The 17,604-nt window shown below is 41.5% G+C and overlaps 1 protein-coding gene across 1 annotated transcript in view; it reads right to left on the bottom strand.

Moving 5' to 3' along the window:
- ttbk1a (tau tubulin kinase 1a) overlaps positions 1-17,604 on the bottom strand; it is a gene marked incomplete at its 3' end in the record, with an annotated part of 52,646 nt that overhangs the window by 24,549 nt on the left and 10,493 nt on the right. The window contains exons 6-13 of the mRNA XM_080722775.1: positions 15,027-15,092; positions 14,085-14,177; positions 13,207-13,332; positions 12,463-12,614; positions 10,684-10,903; positions 9,476-9,648; positions 3,542-3,891; positions 437-656 (exon numbers count right to left, since the gene is read on the bottom strand). Coding sequence (XP_080578901.1) covers positions 437-656; positions 3,542-3,891; positions 9,476-9,648; positions 10,684-10,903; positions 12,463-12,614; positions 13,207-13,332; positions 14,085-14,177; positions 15,027-15,092 — 1,400 coding nt within the window. The remainder of the gene's footprint in view (positions 1-436; positions 657-3,541; positions 3,892-9,475; positions 9,649-10,683; positions 10,904-12,462; positions 12,615-13,206; positions 13,333-14,084; positions 14,178-15,026; positions 15,093-17,604) is intronic.

The raw sequence follows: 17,604 nt of genomic DNA on the forward strand, positions 1-17,604 counted from the left end.
ATTACTATGTATTTACAGTAACACTACTAGCCCCCATAAGTGACATCTGTCCATGAAAGATTGCAGTGCATCTTGGGAATGGGCTTATTTGTATCTGAAAAAGACATATTTAGCCACTTGTACGCATGCCCCCACCCACTGCAATCAAAATCGTATCATATCAATCTAAAACAATAGCAAAGAGTAAATGAAAACATTTTAACACTCATCTTTTATTTTTCTTTAATCACAATCTAAAATATGAACCCTTTTTGTAAACAAACAAAGTTGTCCTTTAATTTGATTGACGTAATTGTTGTATTTGTTTTGAATAGATAATGGAGAATTAAACTTCAATAATGTTTATGAATTTACAGATTAATTATCCAATTTACAGGTTGATGGTGAACAACAGCTTACAAGGAGGTCTGTGCATTGATTGGCTCCAACCACGCACAGCTCTCCCCTCTGATTGGCTGGCTCTGGTGCTCTTACCTGTCTTTGTGGTCCAATGGGCTCGGACTCTCTGCGTCGGGGGCGGGTGGAGGGCAGTGAGTGACAGGGCGACTGGGCGGGGCTTCCACCGCTACTCCTCCGGGACGCCTCCTCCTCCGTCAGCGTCAGCATCCCACAGCGGGAGCTGTCCCGCGTGTGCTGCTTGGGCCTCACCACCAGCTCTATGGAGTTGATAATAACAATATGTACGTTAAGAGTTGATAACGTTAGTCTAACTCTATCCCTATGTTATCCCTATCCCTAACCCACAGCGGCTGCTGTCCCGCGTGTGCTGCTTGGGCCTCACCACCAGCTCTATGGAGTTGATAGAAATATATACGTTAAAGAGTTATAATAATAATAACATATCATGTTATCTCTATCCCTATGTTATCCCTATCCCTATCCCACACCGGCTGCTGTCCCGTGTGTGCTGCTTGGGCCTCACCACCAGCTCTATGGAGTTAATAGAAATATATACATTTTAATACGAGTTAATGTTATCCCTCTCCCTATGTTATCCATAACCCTAACCCTAACCCCCACACCGGCTGCTGTCCCGCGTGTGCTGCTTGGGCCTCACCACCAGCTCTATGGAGTTGATAGAAATATATACGTTAAGAGTTGATAATGTTATCTTTATCCCCATGTTATCCCTATCCCTAACCCTATGTTATCCCTATCCCTAAGCCACACCGGCCGTGTGTGCTGCTTGGGCCTCACCACCAGCTCTATGGAGTTAATAGAAATATATACGTTAAAAAGGCGGTGCCATAGTTTTGTACTTTTTCTGGTTTTCATGTGTCTAGGAGGTTGACAGTACTTCATTAGACCCCCTGGTGTGGTTGTTATGAGCAATTATGTATTGCCTTTCTATTTGGGTATTAGCTGTAGGATGCCACCTTGTGGGTCAAAAGTGCCGGTCCAAAAACACAAATACTTATTACATCACAGAATCAACCCCTCCCCTAATTACCATTCACCCAACATACGTGGGTGTGGCTAACTTCAGCTGGGTCACCACCCACCATGACAACCACGCATGCCAATGAACTGGTGGGTGTGGCAACATAAAAACATAATTTTAACTCTTTCTGTACACTTTTTTGGAAAAAGTCTTCCTCCTAGTATAATCATAATACCTGATAATCATGTTTTAGAAGGGGGAAAAATCATGGCACCACCTCTTTAAAGAGTTATAATATAATAACATATAATGTTATCTCTATCCCTATGTTATCCCTAACCCTAACCCTATGTTATCCCTATCCCTAACCCACAGCGGCTGCTGTCCCGGGTGTGCTGCTTGGGCCGCACCACAAGCTCCGCCCTTATAGAGAATGATGATCATATATCCACGAGTTTCCAACGCCCCATAGTGCATTGCACAGACGCTGTACCGAGCTTCCGGCGCCGCAGCCGCAGCCGAGTGTGATTTACAAGCTCACAACGGGTTGCATCTGCGACGCGACGTGAGCTTGTATGTCTGCTGTTAAACCGGAAGTGTGGTCCAAATAATAGTGCTCCAGTAAACTCCCGCGGAAACAGGTGGATAAATAACATCTGATCGGCTTCTACTTCTTCTTGGTTGGCGCATCTCTATGATCTGTAGGCAGAAACTGAAGGTTCGGTGGTGCAAAAAACTAAGTGCGATTAAAATGCGTTAATATTTTTAAGCGTGTTAATTTTCTGTAATTAATTAATCAAAATTAATCAGTTAAAGTCCCAGCCCTATTTAATATAATATGCTAATTACCTCCCGAGGCCTCCGCCTCTCCTCTTGCTCCTCTATGTATGTATTATTATCTAGTAATAGTAGTAATGATACTAGAAAAGAAAATTTCTACGAAATTTTAAGTGTGCCTGCAGCTCGCTAAATCTGTGCAACCTTGTGTAGCGGTTGGTGTTAGCATTAGCGTTACATTTACGCGTCTGTACGACAAACGGTTCACGAGGTAAAGGGTCACTTCCTGTTTGGTGAGGGGCACTTCCTGTTTGGCGAAATAGAGATTTTTGAGATAAAAAAAAAAATTGAGAAAAAAAACATTTTTGAGAGAAAAAAAAGTTTTTTGAGAAAAAAAAATTGAGAAAAAAAAATTTGAGAGAAAAAAATGTTTTGAGAAAAAAAAATCTTTGAGAAAAAAAAATTTTGAGAAAAAAAAAATTTTTAAGAGAAAAAAAAATGTTTGAGAAAAAAAAATGTTTGAGAAAAAAAAAATTGAGAAAAAAAAAATTGAGAAAAAAAAGATTTTGAGGAAAAAAAAATTTGAGAAAAAAAATGTTTTGAGAAAAAAAAAATTTGAGAAAAAAAAATTTTTGAGAAAAAATTTTTTTTGAGAAAAAAAAAATGTATGACACCAGCCACAACTCTGTACGATAAACGGTTCATGAGATGTAGAGGCACTTCCTGTTTGGCAAAGGGCACTTCCTGTTATAGAGGGGGCGGGGCTTAATCAATTACAGCTCATCCCTATTGGCTGGAAAAAGACCAAAGTTGTGTGTGCATTTTAAAGTTTAAATCACGTTGCTAGGCAAAAGTATGGCAGAGTTATGTGGCGCCAAAGTTTCTGGGTTTTTTTCGGAGTCCCCCATTCAAAGTCAATGGGGGTTTTTGCGCGTAGTTTTTTGCGAATTACGTTGCCATGGTAACGCGGATCGGAAAGAAAAGTAATAGCACACCATTCCCGGCCGAGCCGCACATTTTGATGTATATATTGCGGGGGTGGCGTAAATCGTGCGGCAGTTATTACGTGGCGAAATTTGCCCCATTCTAAGTCAATGGGTTTTTTGGGCGTCGTTTTTTGCGAATTACGTCGCAATGGTAACGCGGATCGGAAAGAAAAGTAATAGCACACCATTCCCGGCCGAGCCGCACGTTTTGATGTATATATTGCGGCGGTGGCGTAAATCGTTCGGCAGTTATTACGTGCCGAAATTTGCAAGAACATTACCGACTTACCGACTTACTGACTTAAGTATGGCGGATTACAATAAGTGTTTTGCCATTGCATTGCATGGCAGGCACACTTAATTAATGACTAATAGTAGAATGCAATAGTTTAATCACCTCCCGAGGCCCGGAGCCTCCGCCGCTCCTCTTGCTCCTCTAGGGGGCGCAGCTCTTCGGGCTCGTCGTCCGTGGTCCCCGACGTGGTTGGCTGGAAGTCGCGGAGCTCCGCCTCCTTGTCGATGATCACCCACTCCTTGCTGTCGAAGTCCTCCTCCTCGGCCAATGGGACGGAGCGGATGAAGGCGTTGCTGTGGGCCTCCTGGTCCACGGCCGACGCCGCCGAGCCGTCGCCATGACGACCGCTGTTCTGACGGTCGCCCCGGCAACCGGCGTCGATGGACAGCATCTGAGCCGGCTGCGACGAGTAGACGTGGCGGGACGGAGAACCCAGCATCTCCATGCGTGATCTAGAAAACACACAGAATACACACTAGATTAGAACCTAGCATCTTCATGTGAGACCTAGCGACCACATAGAATACACACTAGATTAGAACCTAGCATCTCCATGAGAGACCTAGCGACCACATGGAATACACACTAGATTAGAACTAGAGATGTCTGATATTTACTTTTTTACCGATAACCGATAATATCCAACTCTTAATTTCCGATACCGATATTAACCGATACCGATATAGGCTGTCTTACCACAAGTGATATAATATCCAGCTATCTAGCAGTGATTCTCAACCATTTGAATTTCAAGGACTCACAGTTTGAAATGCATTAGGCGACTGACGCCCATTTAATGGCATTTATATATCGCTGGGACCCCAATTTATACTATAAAATCATATTAAGAGTGTACAAATGGAATGGGTCCATTTGGTTCCATTTGTCCACTAAGAGTTACAGACATTGTAACTTATTTCACCTCAATAAAAAATACAATTTGATTTTTTGGCACACCTCTAAGAAAATAATCATTAAAATATACTATTATTTGTTAAAAAAATACTGATACTGTTATTTTCCGATATAAATTGTATGCTAATATCGGGCGATAATATCGTCCGGCCAATAATATCGGACATCCCTAATTAGCGACCACATGGAATACACACCAGCTTAGAACCTAGCATCTCCATGCCAGACCTAGCGACCACATAGAATACACACCAGCTTAGAACCTAGCATCTCCATGCCAGACCTAGCGACCACATAGAATACACACCAGCTTAGAACCTAGCATCTCCATGCCAGACCTAGCAACCACATGGAATACACACTAGATTAGAACCTAGCATCTCCATGCCAGACCTAGCGACCACATAGAATACACACTAGATTAGAACCTAGCATCTCCATGCCAGACCTAGCGACCACATAGAATACACTCTAGATTAGAACCTAGCATCTCCATGCCAGACCTAGCGACCACATGGAATAGACACTAGATTAGAACCTAGCATCTCCATGCCAGACCTAGCGACCACATGGAATACACTAGATTAGAACCCAGCATCTCCATGAGACATAGCGACCACATGGAATAGACACTAGATTAGAACCCAGCATCTCCATGCCAGACCTAGCGACCACATGGAATAGACACTAGATTAGAACCTAGCATCTCCATGCCAGACCTAGCGACCACATGGAATACACTAGATTAGAACCCAGCATCTCCATGAGACATAGCGACCACATGGAATAGACACTAGATTAGAACCCAGCATCTCCATGAGACCTAGCGACCACATGGAATAGACACTAGATTAGAACCCAGCATCTCCATGAGACATAGCGACCACATGGAATAGACACTAGATTAGAACCCAGCATCTCCATGAGACCTAGCGACCACATGGAATAGACACTAGATTAGAACCTAGCATCTCCATGCCAGACCTAGCGACCACATGGAATACACTAGATTAGAACCCAGCATCTCCATGAGACATAGCGACCACATGGAATAGACACTAGATTAGAACCCAGCATCTCCATGAGACCTAGCGACCACATGGAATAGTATATTAGAACCTAGCACCTCCATGAGACCTAGTGACCACATAGAATACACACTAGATTAGAACCTAGCGACCACATAGAATACACACTAGATTAGAACCCAGCATCTCCATGAGACATAGCGACCACATGGACTAGACACTAGATTAGAACCCAGCATCTCCATGAGACCTAGCGACCACATGGAATAGACACTAGATTAGAACCTAGCATCTCCATGAGACCTAGCGACCACATGGAATACACATGTGAGACCTAGCGACCACATGGAATACACATGTGAGACCTAGCGACCACATGGAATAGACACTAGATTAGAACCTAGCATCTCCATGCCAGACCTAGCGACCACATGGAATACACATGTGAGACCTAGCGACCACATGGAATACACATGTGAGACCTAGCGACCACATGGAATACACATGTGAGACCTAGCGACCACATGGAATACACTAGATTAGTGGGACAATATGAACATTTCATATCACGACTATTGTGACCAAAGAAGTAGTGTTTTTTTATTTTTTTTATATGATATTATCGCAATAATCAACACATTGAGAGCTTGTATGTAGATCAGCTATTTTTTTTTTTTATCAAGTATGTATACAGTATTATAAGTAAGTTTTACCAATAGAGGGTTTAAATTGGTACCGGAAATGCAGCTCGGTAAATAAAAGGTGAATTGATCCCAGTGCATGACTGGAGGATAATTTCACGATAAATTAAATCTCCACGATACGTTTTTTTTTTATCACAATTAACGATAATATCGCTCATCGTCCCACCCTAGATTAGAACCTAGCATCTCCATGCCAGACCTAGCAACCACATAGAACACCGTATCCACCTGTTTCCGCGAGAATTTACTGTAGCATTATCTGCGGGACACTTCCGGTTGACAGCAGACATACAAGCTCACGTCGCGTTGCAGATGCAACCGTTGTGAGCTTATAATAATAATAATAAACTTTATTTATAAAGCGCTTTTCGAACACAGTGTGTACAAAGTGCTTTACAGTGTCATGGAACAAAATTAAAAAACATTTGTAGAGATAACAACAATCAATTAAGATTCATATATAAAAATAGAATGTAAAATAAGGTATAAAATATAAAAATAAAAATATAAATGAAGGCAAATCCAGACGTAGACATTAGGGATGCGAAGATATACCGGTACGGATCGTAATCGCGGTACGGAACGTGCGCGATACGAGTGAATCGGTTCATTCAGGGTGGATCGGTACAATTGACGGCTGGAATCGTGATGTATCGTATCGTGAGTTGTCTGGATCGGTACATTCCACGGTTGGATCGGTTTTTGCATAATATTATTTCATTCTATACTGTGTTTCCGAGGCGCATTGAATGCCCCATCAGCCCTCCCCCCAAAAAGCACTTGTAGCGACTCTACAGACATGCGTCTTTTACAGCAGCACTGAGCTGCTCAGCGGAGCGCAGTGAACACCCGACCCGACGGAATGCAGAGACAGACAGACAGCACTCGTGAGCCCACTGGTTAAACATGCAAGATTAGTACCACGTTTAGCTTTATAACATCCCTGTCCAATGTTCGCTGATGTGATCCGTTGTTGTGTCACTGGACTGGAGCACGCTGCGTGATATTATGATCCACATTCCACACCCGTTTGTTCTTCTTGTCGAGTCTGCGACGGAATTGATTTAAACAAAGCAGAAGCTTCCACGCTTTAACTACACACACCACGTATGAACTACAACAACGATACTGGGCGTGCAGCTAGCGATTAAAACAAAGTATTTGACACTGTTTCACAACTTGTTACTGTAGCAGGCAGAACACTCTTCTGCTGCTGCTGTTCCCTTCTGCAAAGAGAGGCTGGAGCCTGATTTATACTTGGCAGCTCGACGGTGTCGCGCACGCACCTAAATAGCAGACCTACAAGCTCACAACGCGACGCGTTGTGACTCAAATATCTACGTTTTGAAACATTTTGGCTAGAAATGGCAAAATCCTAGATTATATTCATGCAATATAATAATAATACAGGTCAAGGATCCTTAACTGAGAAGAGAGAGATCAAGCAGGGACCCCCACTGTAGGCTATTTTAGACTACTGTAGGCTATTACATAAAACTGTTGCAGATTAAAACTTGTCAGAGACTTGTTTGACAGCACTATTTCATCAGTGACATTAATACATTACTATGTTGTGTTTATTTGTTCACACATTATCTTTTCTATTAATATGATGGATTTATGTTATTCATTATAATCCATGAATTATTATCTCTTAAACCCTCAATAAGTGTTAATGTATTGGCTAATGTTCCCCCATAGGGTTGCTACTTGCTAGGGTTCAATTGGTTACTGTAAAAACGAACTATTAATATTTGGCAGCCTCACATAACTCTGAGGACCCTAGGGGTCCCTGACCACCTGTTGAGGATGTAATGATATATAATAATGATATAATGATATAGTATTAATCAAACAATTTTACCAGCCAGCAAGGAGTGTTCTCCCGGATTTCAATAAGTTGGATTGTTAGACAGAGCCTAGTACTACAGTGAAACAATAAATTGTTTGGAAATTAAATGTAATGCATTTTTAGTAATTTTTTTGGGGGGAAATTTACATGGGCTTTAATATAAATCCTTTGCATTGTGTTGAATCGCACCGAATCGTGAATCGTATCGCATCGTAAGCACCAGGGGTGTATCGCAAAATATCGTGAATCATATCGCATCGTATCGGGGTCAGGGGTGTATCGTGATGTATTGTATCGGCAAGATTTCAATGTATTGCAATTATATCGTATCGCTGGGAGTGTATCGTGATGCGTATCGTATCGCCTCAGTGGTCGAGATTCACATCCCTAGTAGACATAGATATATAACAATGTAACACAGTTACAAAAAGTGCAAGGTGCAAGTGCTAAAGTCTAGGAAAGGCCTTGGTGTATAAGTGCGTTTTCAGGAGTGACTTAAAAGAAGTCACTGATTGGGCTAGTCTTAAATCCACAGGCAGGTTATTCCAGAGTTTAGGGGCACGGGCCGCAAATGCCCGATCGCCCATAGTAACGAGGTTAGTTGGGGGAACTACCAATAAAGCTCTGCCTGCGGATCTCAGGGTGCGTGTCGGCCTATATGGCTCCAGCATGTCGGAGATGTAGCTGGGAGCCAGGCCATGTAAGGCTTTAAAAGTAAGCAATAAAATTTTAAAATCAACTCTAAAATCAACCGGTAGCCAGTGAAGGGCAGCAAGTATCGGTGTGATGTGCTCATGTCTCCTAGTATTAGTCAGGAGTCTAGCTGCCGAGTTTTGCACAAGTTGTAGACGGGAGATTAACTTTTTAGGGAGTCCAGAGTATAAAGAATTACAGTAGTCGAGGCGTGACGAAATAAAAGCATGAATAACCTTTTCTAGGTCCGCAGAAGATAAAAATGACTTAATTTTGGAAATGTTTCTTAATTGAAAGAAACACGACTGTACTACTTTTGTTACCTGCACTTTAAAAGATAAATCTGAGTCAAACATTACACCTAGGTTGCGTGCCGATGCCTTGACATTGTTAGACAGATCGCCAAGATGTGACTGGAATGGGATAGTGTAATGAGGTGGGTCAAATAAAATGATCTCTGTTTTTGTCTGGTTGAGCTGAAGAGAGTTCTGGGCTTGTAGATCACACTCGGCTGCGGCGCCGGAAGCTGCCGCACGCCTTCTGCACAATGCATGATGGGAAAGTTGTGGATATAGTGGCTGTAGCTCAGGAGGTAGAGTGGGTTGGCCAATGCTCCATGGGTCGGCGGTTCAAATCCCAGCTTCTCCTGTCTACATGTCTAAGTGTCCTTGGGCAAGACACTGAACCCCAAGTTGCTCCCGGTGAGCAGGTTGGTGCCTTGCATGGTTTCCTCTGCCACCGGTGTATGAATGGGTGAATGTAATGCACATTGTAACGCGCTTCGGATAAAAGCGCTATATAAATGCACCATTTACCATTTACCATTTATAGTGCTCTCTATTACCTTGTTCCATAGTCCACCCCCCTGCCCTCGGCCGCAGACAGACGGTCAGATTCGGGGCTGTTTATTCGTCGGTATCTCAGGGATCGAACCTGTGCCCCGGGGGATTCTGGGACGCCAGTTCTACCCGGCGACACCGGACACGCCCCTCTGCCCGACTCTTCCTCCTGAGCCCCCTGAAACAGGAAGCGAGATTTGTTCATGTTAAGTTAAAAGTACCATATTTACATGTTATGTAAAAATACTACATTTACATAGAATGGAAGAAACAAAACATTGCCGTTCCACAGTTATGGGGAGTTGAAGGAGTTTGGTTTCGCTTTTGTTTCCGGGAAAACAAGAATGGAATGCATTATGACAAATACATTACAAATACATTATGACAAGTTAGGGGTGTAAGGATACATTTTAACAGCGATACAATACGCATCACGATACATGGTTAACGATATGATCCATGGACGATATTGGTTCATTCATGGCGATACGATACGATTCGATTCAATGATTTAAAATCGATATAGTAACTATTTAGCAAAGAAATGAAATCTGTGTAAAATGTGTAAAAAACATCTATTATTATGGAAGTAAACGCTGTGATTATCTAGCAAATACATGGACATTTTATTTCAACACATATGGACAAACCCACCTTGACATGAACACAGAGAGATTACACACATTTATTGATAGACCAAGAGTAGCTATATGGAATGGAAAGGTAATTAGACCCCTCTTTTTCATTTTGCCTCTTAAAATTAACACATATGGTATGATATAGTACTTTATTGTCAGTTCACACTGAAATGTGTCTTACAACACAGCAGCCATGTATAAATACAAGGCACAAATACTACGTTTCCATACAATCAATTATTTGCATTGCAAAACGATTTGATACCAATTACCGCAATTTAAAACGATACGATGCAAAGCCAAAACGGTACGATATTTTTCTTTTACAAATGATATAGTAGATCGCAAGATTGATAGATTGCAAATTGATAGATTGCAAATTAAAATCGATTTTTCGATTCAGTTACCATATTGTTACACCCTTATGACACGTGAATCACATGATCTCCAAAACAAATGGGGAATCATAGGTTAGCCAAGAGCGCCATCTGGTGTAAAAAACAGGTCACAGGCAGTAAATGAGTTAATTACTGTATCTATTATACTATTCATAATATTATAATGAAGTTAACCACCTTGCCCAGACTGATCCTGAGTTTGTTCCGGTTAAAGTCAGTCTCCTCCCACCCTTCTCCGCCACCAATCAGCTCGCCGGGGGCCTGGCTACCCTGCTCTCCTATTGGCCGTCCAGGTTGTGGGGGCGGGGCGTTCTCCTGGTCGCTGAGGTGTTCATCTTGTAGGACGTCGTCTGTGTTTTCTCTCTGAGGGTCGCCGGGGCCGGGGGTCACTACGGCTCTGAAAGGGTTAAACAATAATTATTATGTATATTAGACACATAGATAGATATATAGATGTGTTTTCTCTCTGAGGGTCGCCGGGGCCGGGGGTCACTACGGCTCTGAAAGGGTTAAACAATAATTATTATGTATATTAGACACATAGATAGATATATAGATGTGTTTTCTCTCTGAGGGTCGCCGGGGCCGGGGGTCACTACGGCTCTGAAAGGGTTAAACAATAATTATTATTCTCTCTGAGGGTCGCCGGGGCCGGGGGTCACTACGGCCCTGAAAGGGTTAAACAATAATTATTATGTATATTAGACATATACAGTAGATAGATATATAGATAGTGTTTTCTCTCTGAGGGTCGCCGGGGCCGGGGGTCACTACGGCTCTGAAAGGGTTAAACAATAATTATGTATATTAGACACATAGATAGATATATAGATAGTCTCTCTGAGGGTCGCCGGGGCCGGGGGTCACTACGGCCCTGAAAGGGTTAAACAATAATTATGTATATTAGACATATAGATAGATATATAGATAGTGTGGGTCGCCGGGGCCGGGGGTCATTACGGCCCTGAAAGGGTTAAACAATAATTATGTATATTAGACATATAGATAGATATATAGATAGTGTGGGTCGCCGGGGCCGGGGGTCACTACGGCCCTGAAAGGGTTAAACAATAATTATGTATATTAGACATATAGATAGATATATAGATAGCGTGTGTCGCAAGAAGTGAGCGGTGTGTTTTCTCTCTGTGGGTCGCCGGGGCCGGGGGTCACTACGGCTCTGAAAGGGTTAAACAATAATTATGTATATTAGACATATAGATAGATATATAGATAGCGTGTGTCGCAAGAAGTGAGCGGTGTGTTTGTGTAATAGCTTTGCTATCCAATAATATGTACCATAATACATAACAGAAATCAGACACAAGCTTAAGAGACAGCCGTTTCTGATAGATTATCCGATGGGACCAAGATTAGGTCATTATGTTTGTCCCGGCTATTGCAAATAAAAACAAACGTAATACTTCCTATGGTTAATATGAGCATCAAATCAATATTTCACATGTGTTTGTGTTTTATTTTATGCACATGCATGCCATGAATTCCATAGGAATAGATCACACATGACATTTATGACATCATCAACTTGTGACAGGCATTTCCCCTATTGAGTGAAAGATTAGCTATTTCTAGGAGAAATAAAATATTTAAGGTGTTTTTAATTTTACATTGTAGTTATAGAGGACAATTATAATGTATTAAGGCATATTTGTCGTATTAGCCAGGGATCCTTTTAACATGTTGAAATCAGTTGGGGCAGTAGCAGTCCCCTCAACAATTATTTACTATATTCTGTCCATATCGGGATGCAACTCGAACGCGATGCGTTGGCTCAAGCTAACTTCGCAATGCTCGGTCCGGGCGACTCGGTCATTTTAGCTCCCCCGGCGGGGCCTCACATGGATCAGGTTTGCTTGAGACGGTGCACGTCTGTCGCTGAGTAGGTAGGTAGGTATTACGGTAGTGCGGTAATACGATAATACAGTAGGTTCTCACCCCATAGCAGCGGTAGGTCGTGTGTTCTGCTGAGGTTGCGTGGAGGTGCTGGTCGATAGCGTCACGTCTCCTCCTCCTTTCTCCCAGTCGAACGGCTCGTTTTCCGTGATGATTCTTTCCTTCATGCTGTTGTCAAACACCGACATCAGCAGCTGTAAAATATACGAAGTACAGTTGATGTTATAGGATCTACAGATCAGTGCTATAGGAGGGGATCACAGACAGACAGTAGCTGCTCTTATATTCAGATGATATCTTAAAAAGTCCTGGAAGAAAATTCCTTACCAAAAAATGTCTTCACCAATGTGTTTGTAAAGGTGTCTAGTAACACATCTCACAAAGACTGAAATTCAGTTTCCCTAGGAGAATATGTTACAGCTGCTGAAAGTTGGGGTCCCATTAACTTAACTACAGTATACAGAAGGAAAAAAAATGCACCAAAATAAATATGCTTTAAGTAGCATGTGAGGGGTCAAACTAGGGGTTTTTCATGATTCTGAATCCATTGCAAGCATTTGTTTTCATTCCTTTGGGTAAAGGAGGCTCCCACACATCTGTTAAAAGTGATGACTCATCACTATACCATATTTTTGTGGGTCCATTTTTAGCCAAAGGAATGTTTTTTGTATTTACCTGGTAATCTGGTTTGGTGTAGTAATCCAGTATTTACCTGGTAATCTGGTTTGGTGTAGTAATCCAGTATTTACCTGGTAATCTGGTTTGGTGAAGTAATCCAGTATTTACCTGGTAATCTGGTTTGGTGTAGTAATCCAGGGCCAAAACGTGGTCCAGAAAGACGTTGAATTCTGGAGGCATGTGTTTTAGAAGAATTCTGTGGTCGTAGCGTTCCTTAATCTGACCCACTTGTTCCTAACACACACACACACGCACGCGCGCACGCGCACGCACACACACACACACACACACACACACACACACACACACACACACACACACACACACACACACACACACACACACACACACACAGGTCAGAGATCAAAGTCATGAGTGTATTGAAGTTCATGGCTCTATGTCAAAGGTCAAACAGTTTCAAATGATTTCTATAGCGCCACCCTTTGGCCAATGGTTGTGGGTTTCATGTTATAGCGTCACCCTTTGGCCAATGGTTGTGAGTTTCATGTTATAGCGCCACCCTTTGGCCAATGGTTGTGGGTTTCATGTTATAGCGCCACCCTTTTGCCAATGGTTGTGAGTTTCATGTTATAGCGTCACCCTTTGGCCAATGGTTGTGGGTTTCATGTTATAGCGCCACCCTTTGGCCAATGGTTGTGGGTTTCATGTTATAGCGCCACCCTTTGGCCAATGGTGGTGAGTTTCATGTTATAGCGCCACCCTTTGGCCAATGGTTGTGGGTTTCATGTTATAGCGCCACCCTTTGGCCAATGGTTGTGAGTTTCATGTTATAGCGTCACCCTTTGGCCAATGGTTGTGGGTTTCATGTTTCTGTCGTTTGCCCTCTACCACATTGTAGTTTTGTAAAAAACAACTATGGTTAAGACAAACTGCAAATCATTGAGAATAATAACATATAAAACATGTTTCAATAGGGTACCATTATAACAAAGTGCTTAACCCCATAATAATACTGATAGTAATACCTTGTCTTTGATCTTTCTCCATGGTAACTGGCCCACAGCGAACTCCACCAGCATGTAGAACAACGACCACAGGTCGTCATGACGACCCATTTCCTGAAGATAATTAATTAATTGATTACTTGCAATTAAACAAAAAGATGCATTTGTGGCTTTTTTCATTTTAGAAAAAAAAAAGTCATATTAGCAGTAGTGAAAAACCCTGCCTTCCATAATGACTGCCCCTCAGTCACGCTGAGTCAGTTAATACATTTTATTAACTACATGGTTACTGTACTACTGCCATCTATAATGGGGAGGGTCTGCTTTAGAGGGTCCATCTCAGGGGTGTAGTTGTCCCCATTTAAAATGAAGCAACACAGAACTAAAAGTTCCTATGATTGGCCACTAGTTGCCCCGTTCTGGCACCAGAAGCAACATGTTCTCCATAGGATTCCATCCACTTCCCCAGAATTTGATTTTCTTCCCTTAATAAACATTGTCATAAATACTTTATGGTTCCTGTCGCTAGTTTAAAGCCTCGTTTCAATCACCATGATATGTGTTTTGTGAAAATATGGTCCAATTTATGTTATATTTGATGTTATAGCAGCGTATGCTGTAGGAGGGGCTTGTGTGCTTTATTTTCGGCAAGCTCAAGACAATGTCCCAAGTATCCCTGCGGTTGCACGTGACCGTTGGCAGCAAATAGCATTCGAGATGGTATCATTTCTACCAATGAACGTTGATTTCTACAATGATGGCGTCACCCATACAACGGCCAAAAAAGCTTGGTCCATCTATGGGGGGGGGGGGGGTCTGTCTTGGGTCCCGAGATGTATTGATGTAATACCTTGCTTATTGTAATTCGCTCTGGATTAAAAGCGTCAGCTAAAAGCCTAAATTGTAAATTGTATGTATTGTTGCATTACATTTACATGTAATGAATAATAAAATAACACATACTTTGTTTTTGTGGGCGTTGACCGAAGCGTAACGAACCGTCCCTCTGAATCCAGCCACCGTCCTGGGCTGGGAAGACAACGATTCACCTCATCAATATGCATATTAACCTCGTTAATATTCATGTTATCCTCATTAATATTCATATTAACCTCATTAATATTCATATTAACCTAATTAATATTCATATTAACCTCGTTAATATTCATATTGACCTCGTTAAAGGACAACTTTGAACAATAAGCCCATTCCCAAAATGCACCGCAATCTTTGATGGGCAGATGTGACTTCTGGGGGCTGTTAGTGTTACTGTAAATAGTAATAAAGAAATCTCCGGCTTATTGTGTCTAACAATACATATTTATGCACTTGCATGCATGCCCCCACCAACTGAAATCACAATGGCTAAAACCGCTAAAACAATAGAATCATCTTTTCTTTTCTGTAATTGAAAAATGTGAACCCTTGTTGTAAACGTTGTCCTTTAATATTAATAATGAATTCATATTAACTCTGTTCTGGGCTGAGAAGAAAGATATTAATCTCATTCATATTCATTAAAATATAATACAAATACAGTACATTAAGCTAAAGAAACCATAATTAAATTATGAAATGACATTAGGATGTATAAAACAAAATAAGTCAAATTAATACTTGAGGATATTACACTTTCAAACATTTTTGGGGTAATTTAATTGTGTTTCAGTATTTAGATATTTGATATTCATTTTATCAGACATGCACCCCCTTCCTATAAAAAACCCATTGTAACTCCTAACTCCATTTTAACCATGACAGATGAATCGAAAACACCCAACTATATAATATATAGATGGTGTTTTTTTTTCAATTCCTCTTTTCATTTACTTTATTTCGGATCGACGGGAGATTCCACCATAATGGTGGTGAAATCTCCCGTCGATCCGAAATAAAGTAAATGAAAAGAGGAATAAAAAAACAAAAAAAAAACACCACCCCTCACGTATAAGAACAATGTCAGTAACCAGGACCACCAAGTACAGGTGTTTTCTATGAATCTAATAGTCTGAAGTTACAAACCCAACAAGCACGGTCAGGACCTGGACCAATCAGTGACATCTCAAAGTCAATCCATGACTAGTCAGATCTGGCCTAGAATATCACCTGATTTCAACCAACATAAATTCTGCCCACGAATACGGACGTCCTAGAGGGTCCGATCGAGGCCAGATAAATATCATAATAACTAGTCAGATATGTCCCAGAATATAGCCTTACATGCTCATATTTCAACCAACATTACAAACATACATAACAATAAAATCCTGTCAAACAAAAAAGTCCATATGACGTCCTGGTAAAAAGTCAAGATCCTCCCCATATGAATGCACTTAGAACAACAGACTCACTCACTAGCTTCCGCCGTGGACTGAAGACTCACCTCTTCAGACTCCATCTAAACCCATAGCACTACTGTAACACTCAATGACCATACATGAAGCTAGTTAGCATTTTTTTTAGGTTTTTAGAAACGTTTTTTTACTGATTAGGTGCATGGTCTACCTATGTTATTGTTTTTTTCTAGATATTCCTATGCATTTGCTATATTGTTGTTGATGTTCTGACATATTATCTTGTTTATTACAGTGATGTATTATCTGCTTATTGTCTGCTTAAGTCGCTTTGGATTAAAAGCGTATGCTAAATGCCTAAACTGTAAACTGTATATGGGCTGTGATCTGGCCATGTTCTGAACGTCACCGGAGTCACTGGAGGATGTTATCATGACGTCATCATGATGTCATTTGACTTGCAGGGAAGGGTCTATATAGGAAGGGGGCGTGTCTGATAAAATGAATGTCATCAAATATCTAAACACTCAATCGAGCTACTAACGTTGCAGCTCTTGCTCACAGTATATATATATACAGTATATATATGTGTAACAGGTGATGCAAACCTCCCCACCCGGGCTTTGGACCTGGGCCTCCCGCACGAACGTCCAATATCTTAACCATTACTCCAAAGCAGGGGTTCCCAAACTTTTTTGTCTCAGGGCACCCCATGAATATTTTTTTCATCTGAGGCACCCCTACATTATATCGTCGTTGTCGGGTGGAAATCTTGTATGTCCAAAACCTTCTCTTTTTGTATTATTTTAAAAACGATTTAAAATAGTGAAAATAGACAATCTACAAGCACACAACGCCTTGCATCGCGAGGCGTTGTGTGCTTGTAGATCTGCTATTTTCACTACTTGTGTGCAGTGTTGGGCAGTAACGAATTACTAATAATATATTACTGTAATATTATTACTTTTTCCAGTAACGAGTAGTGTAAGGTATTACTCTAAAAAAAATGGTAATATATAACGCTTTACTCCGCAAAAAAAAAGCCTCGCTACTCCGTTACTAGCCATTTTAGCCGATTGCAGAAAAAGAACAGATCTACAAGACATCAACATACATCTACAGAGATGCGATGTAGCTTGTAGATCAGTCATTTGCGCAGCGCGCACAGTTATGACGTTGCTTATGTCATGAGACCAGTGCATGGACCAGTGTCACAGTCACAGAGAGAGCATACAGCGTGTGACGCG

Source organism: Nannobrachium achirus (assembly GCF_963921795.1).
Source record: "Nannobrachium achirus genome assembly, chromosome: 3".
Classification (NCBI taxonomy): domain Eukaryota; kingdom Metazoa; phylum Chordata; class Actinopteri; order Myctophiformes; family Myctophidae; genus Nannobrachium; species Nannobrachium achirus.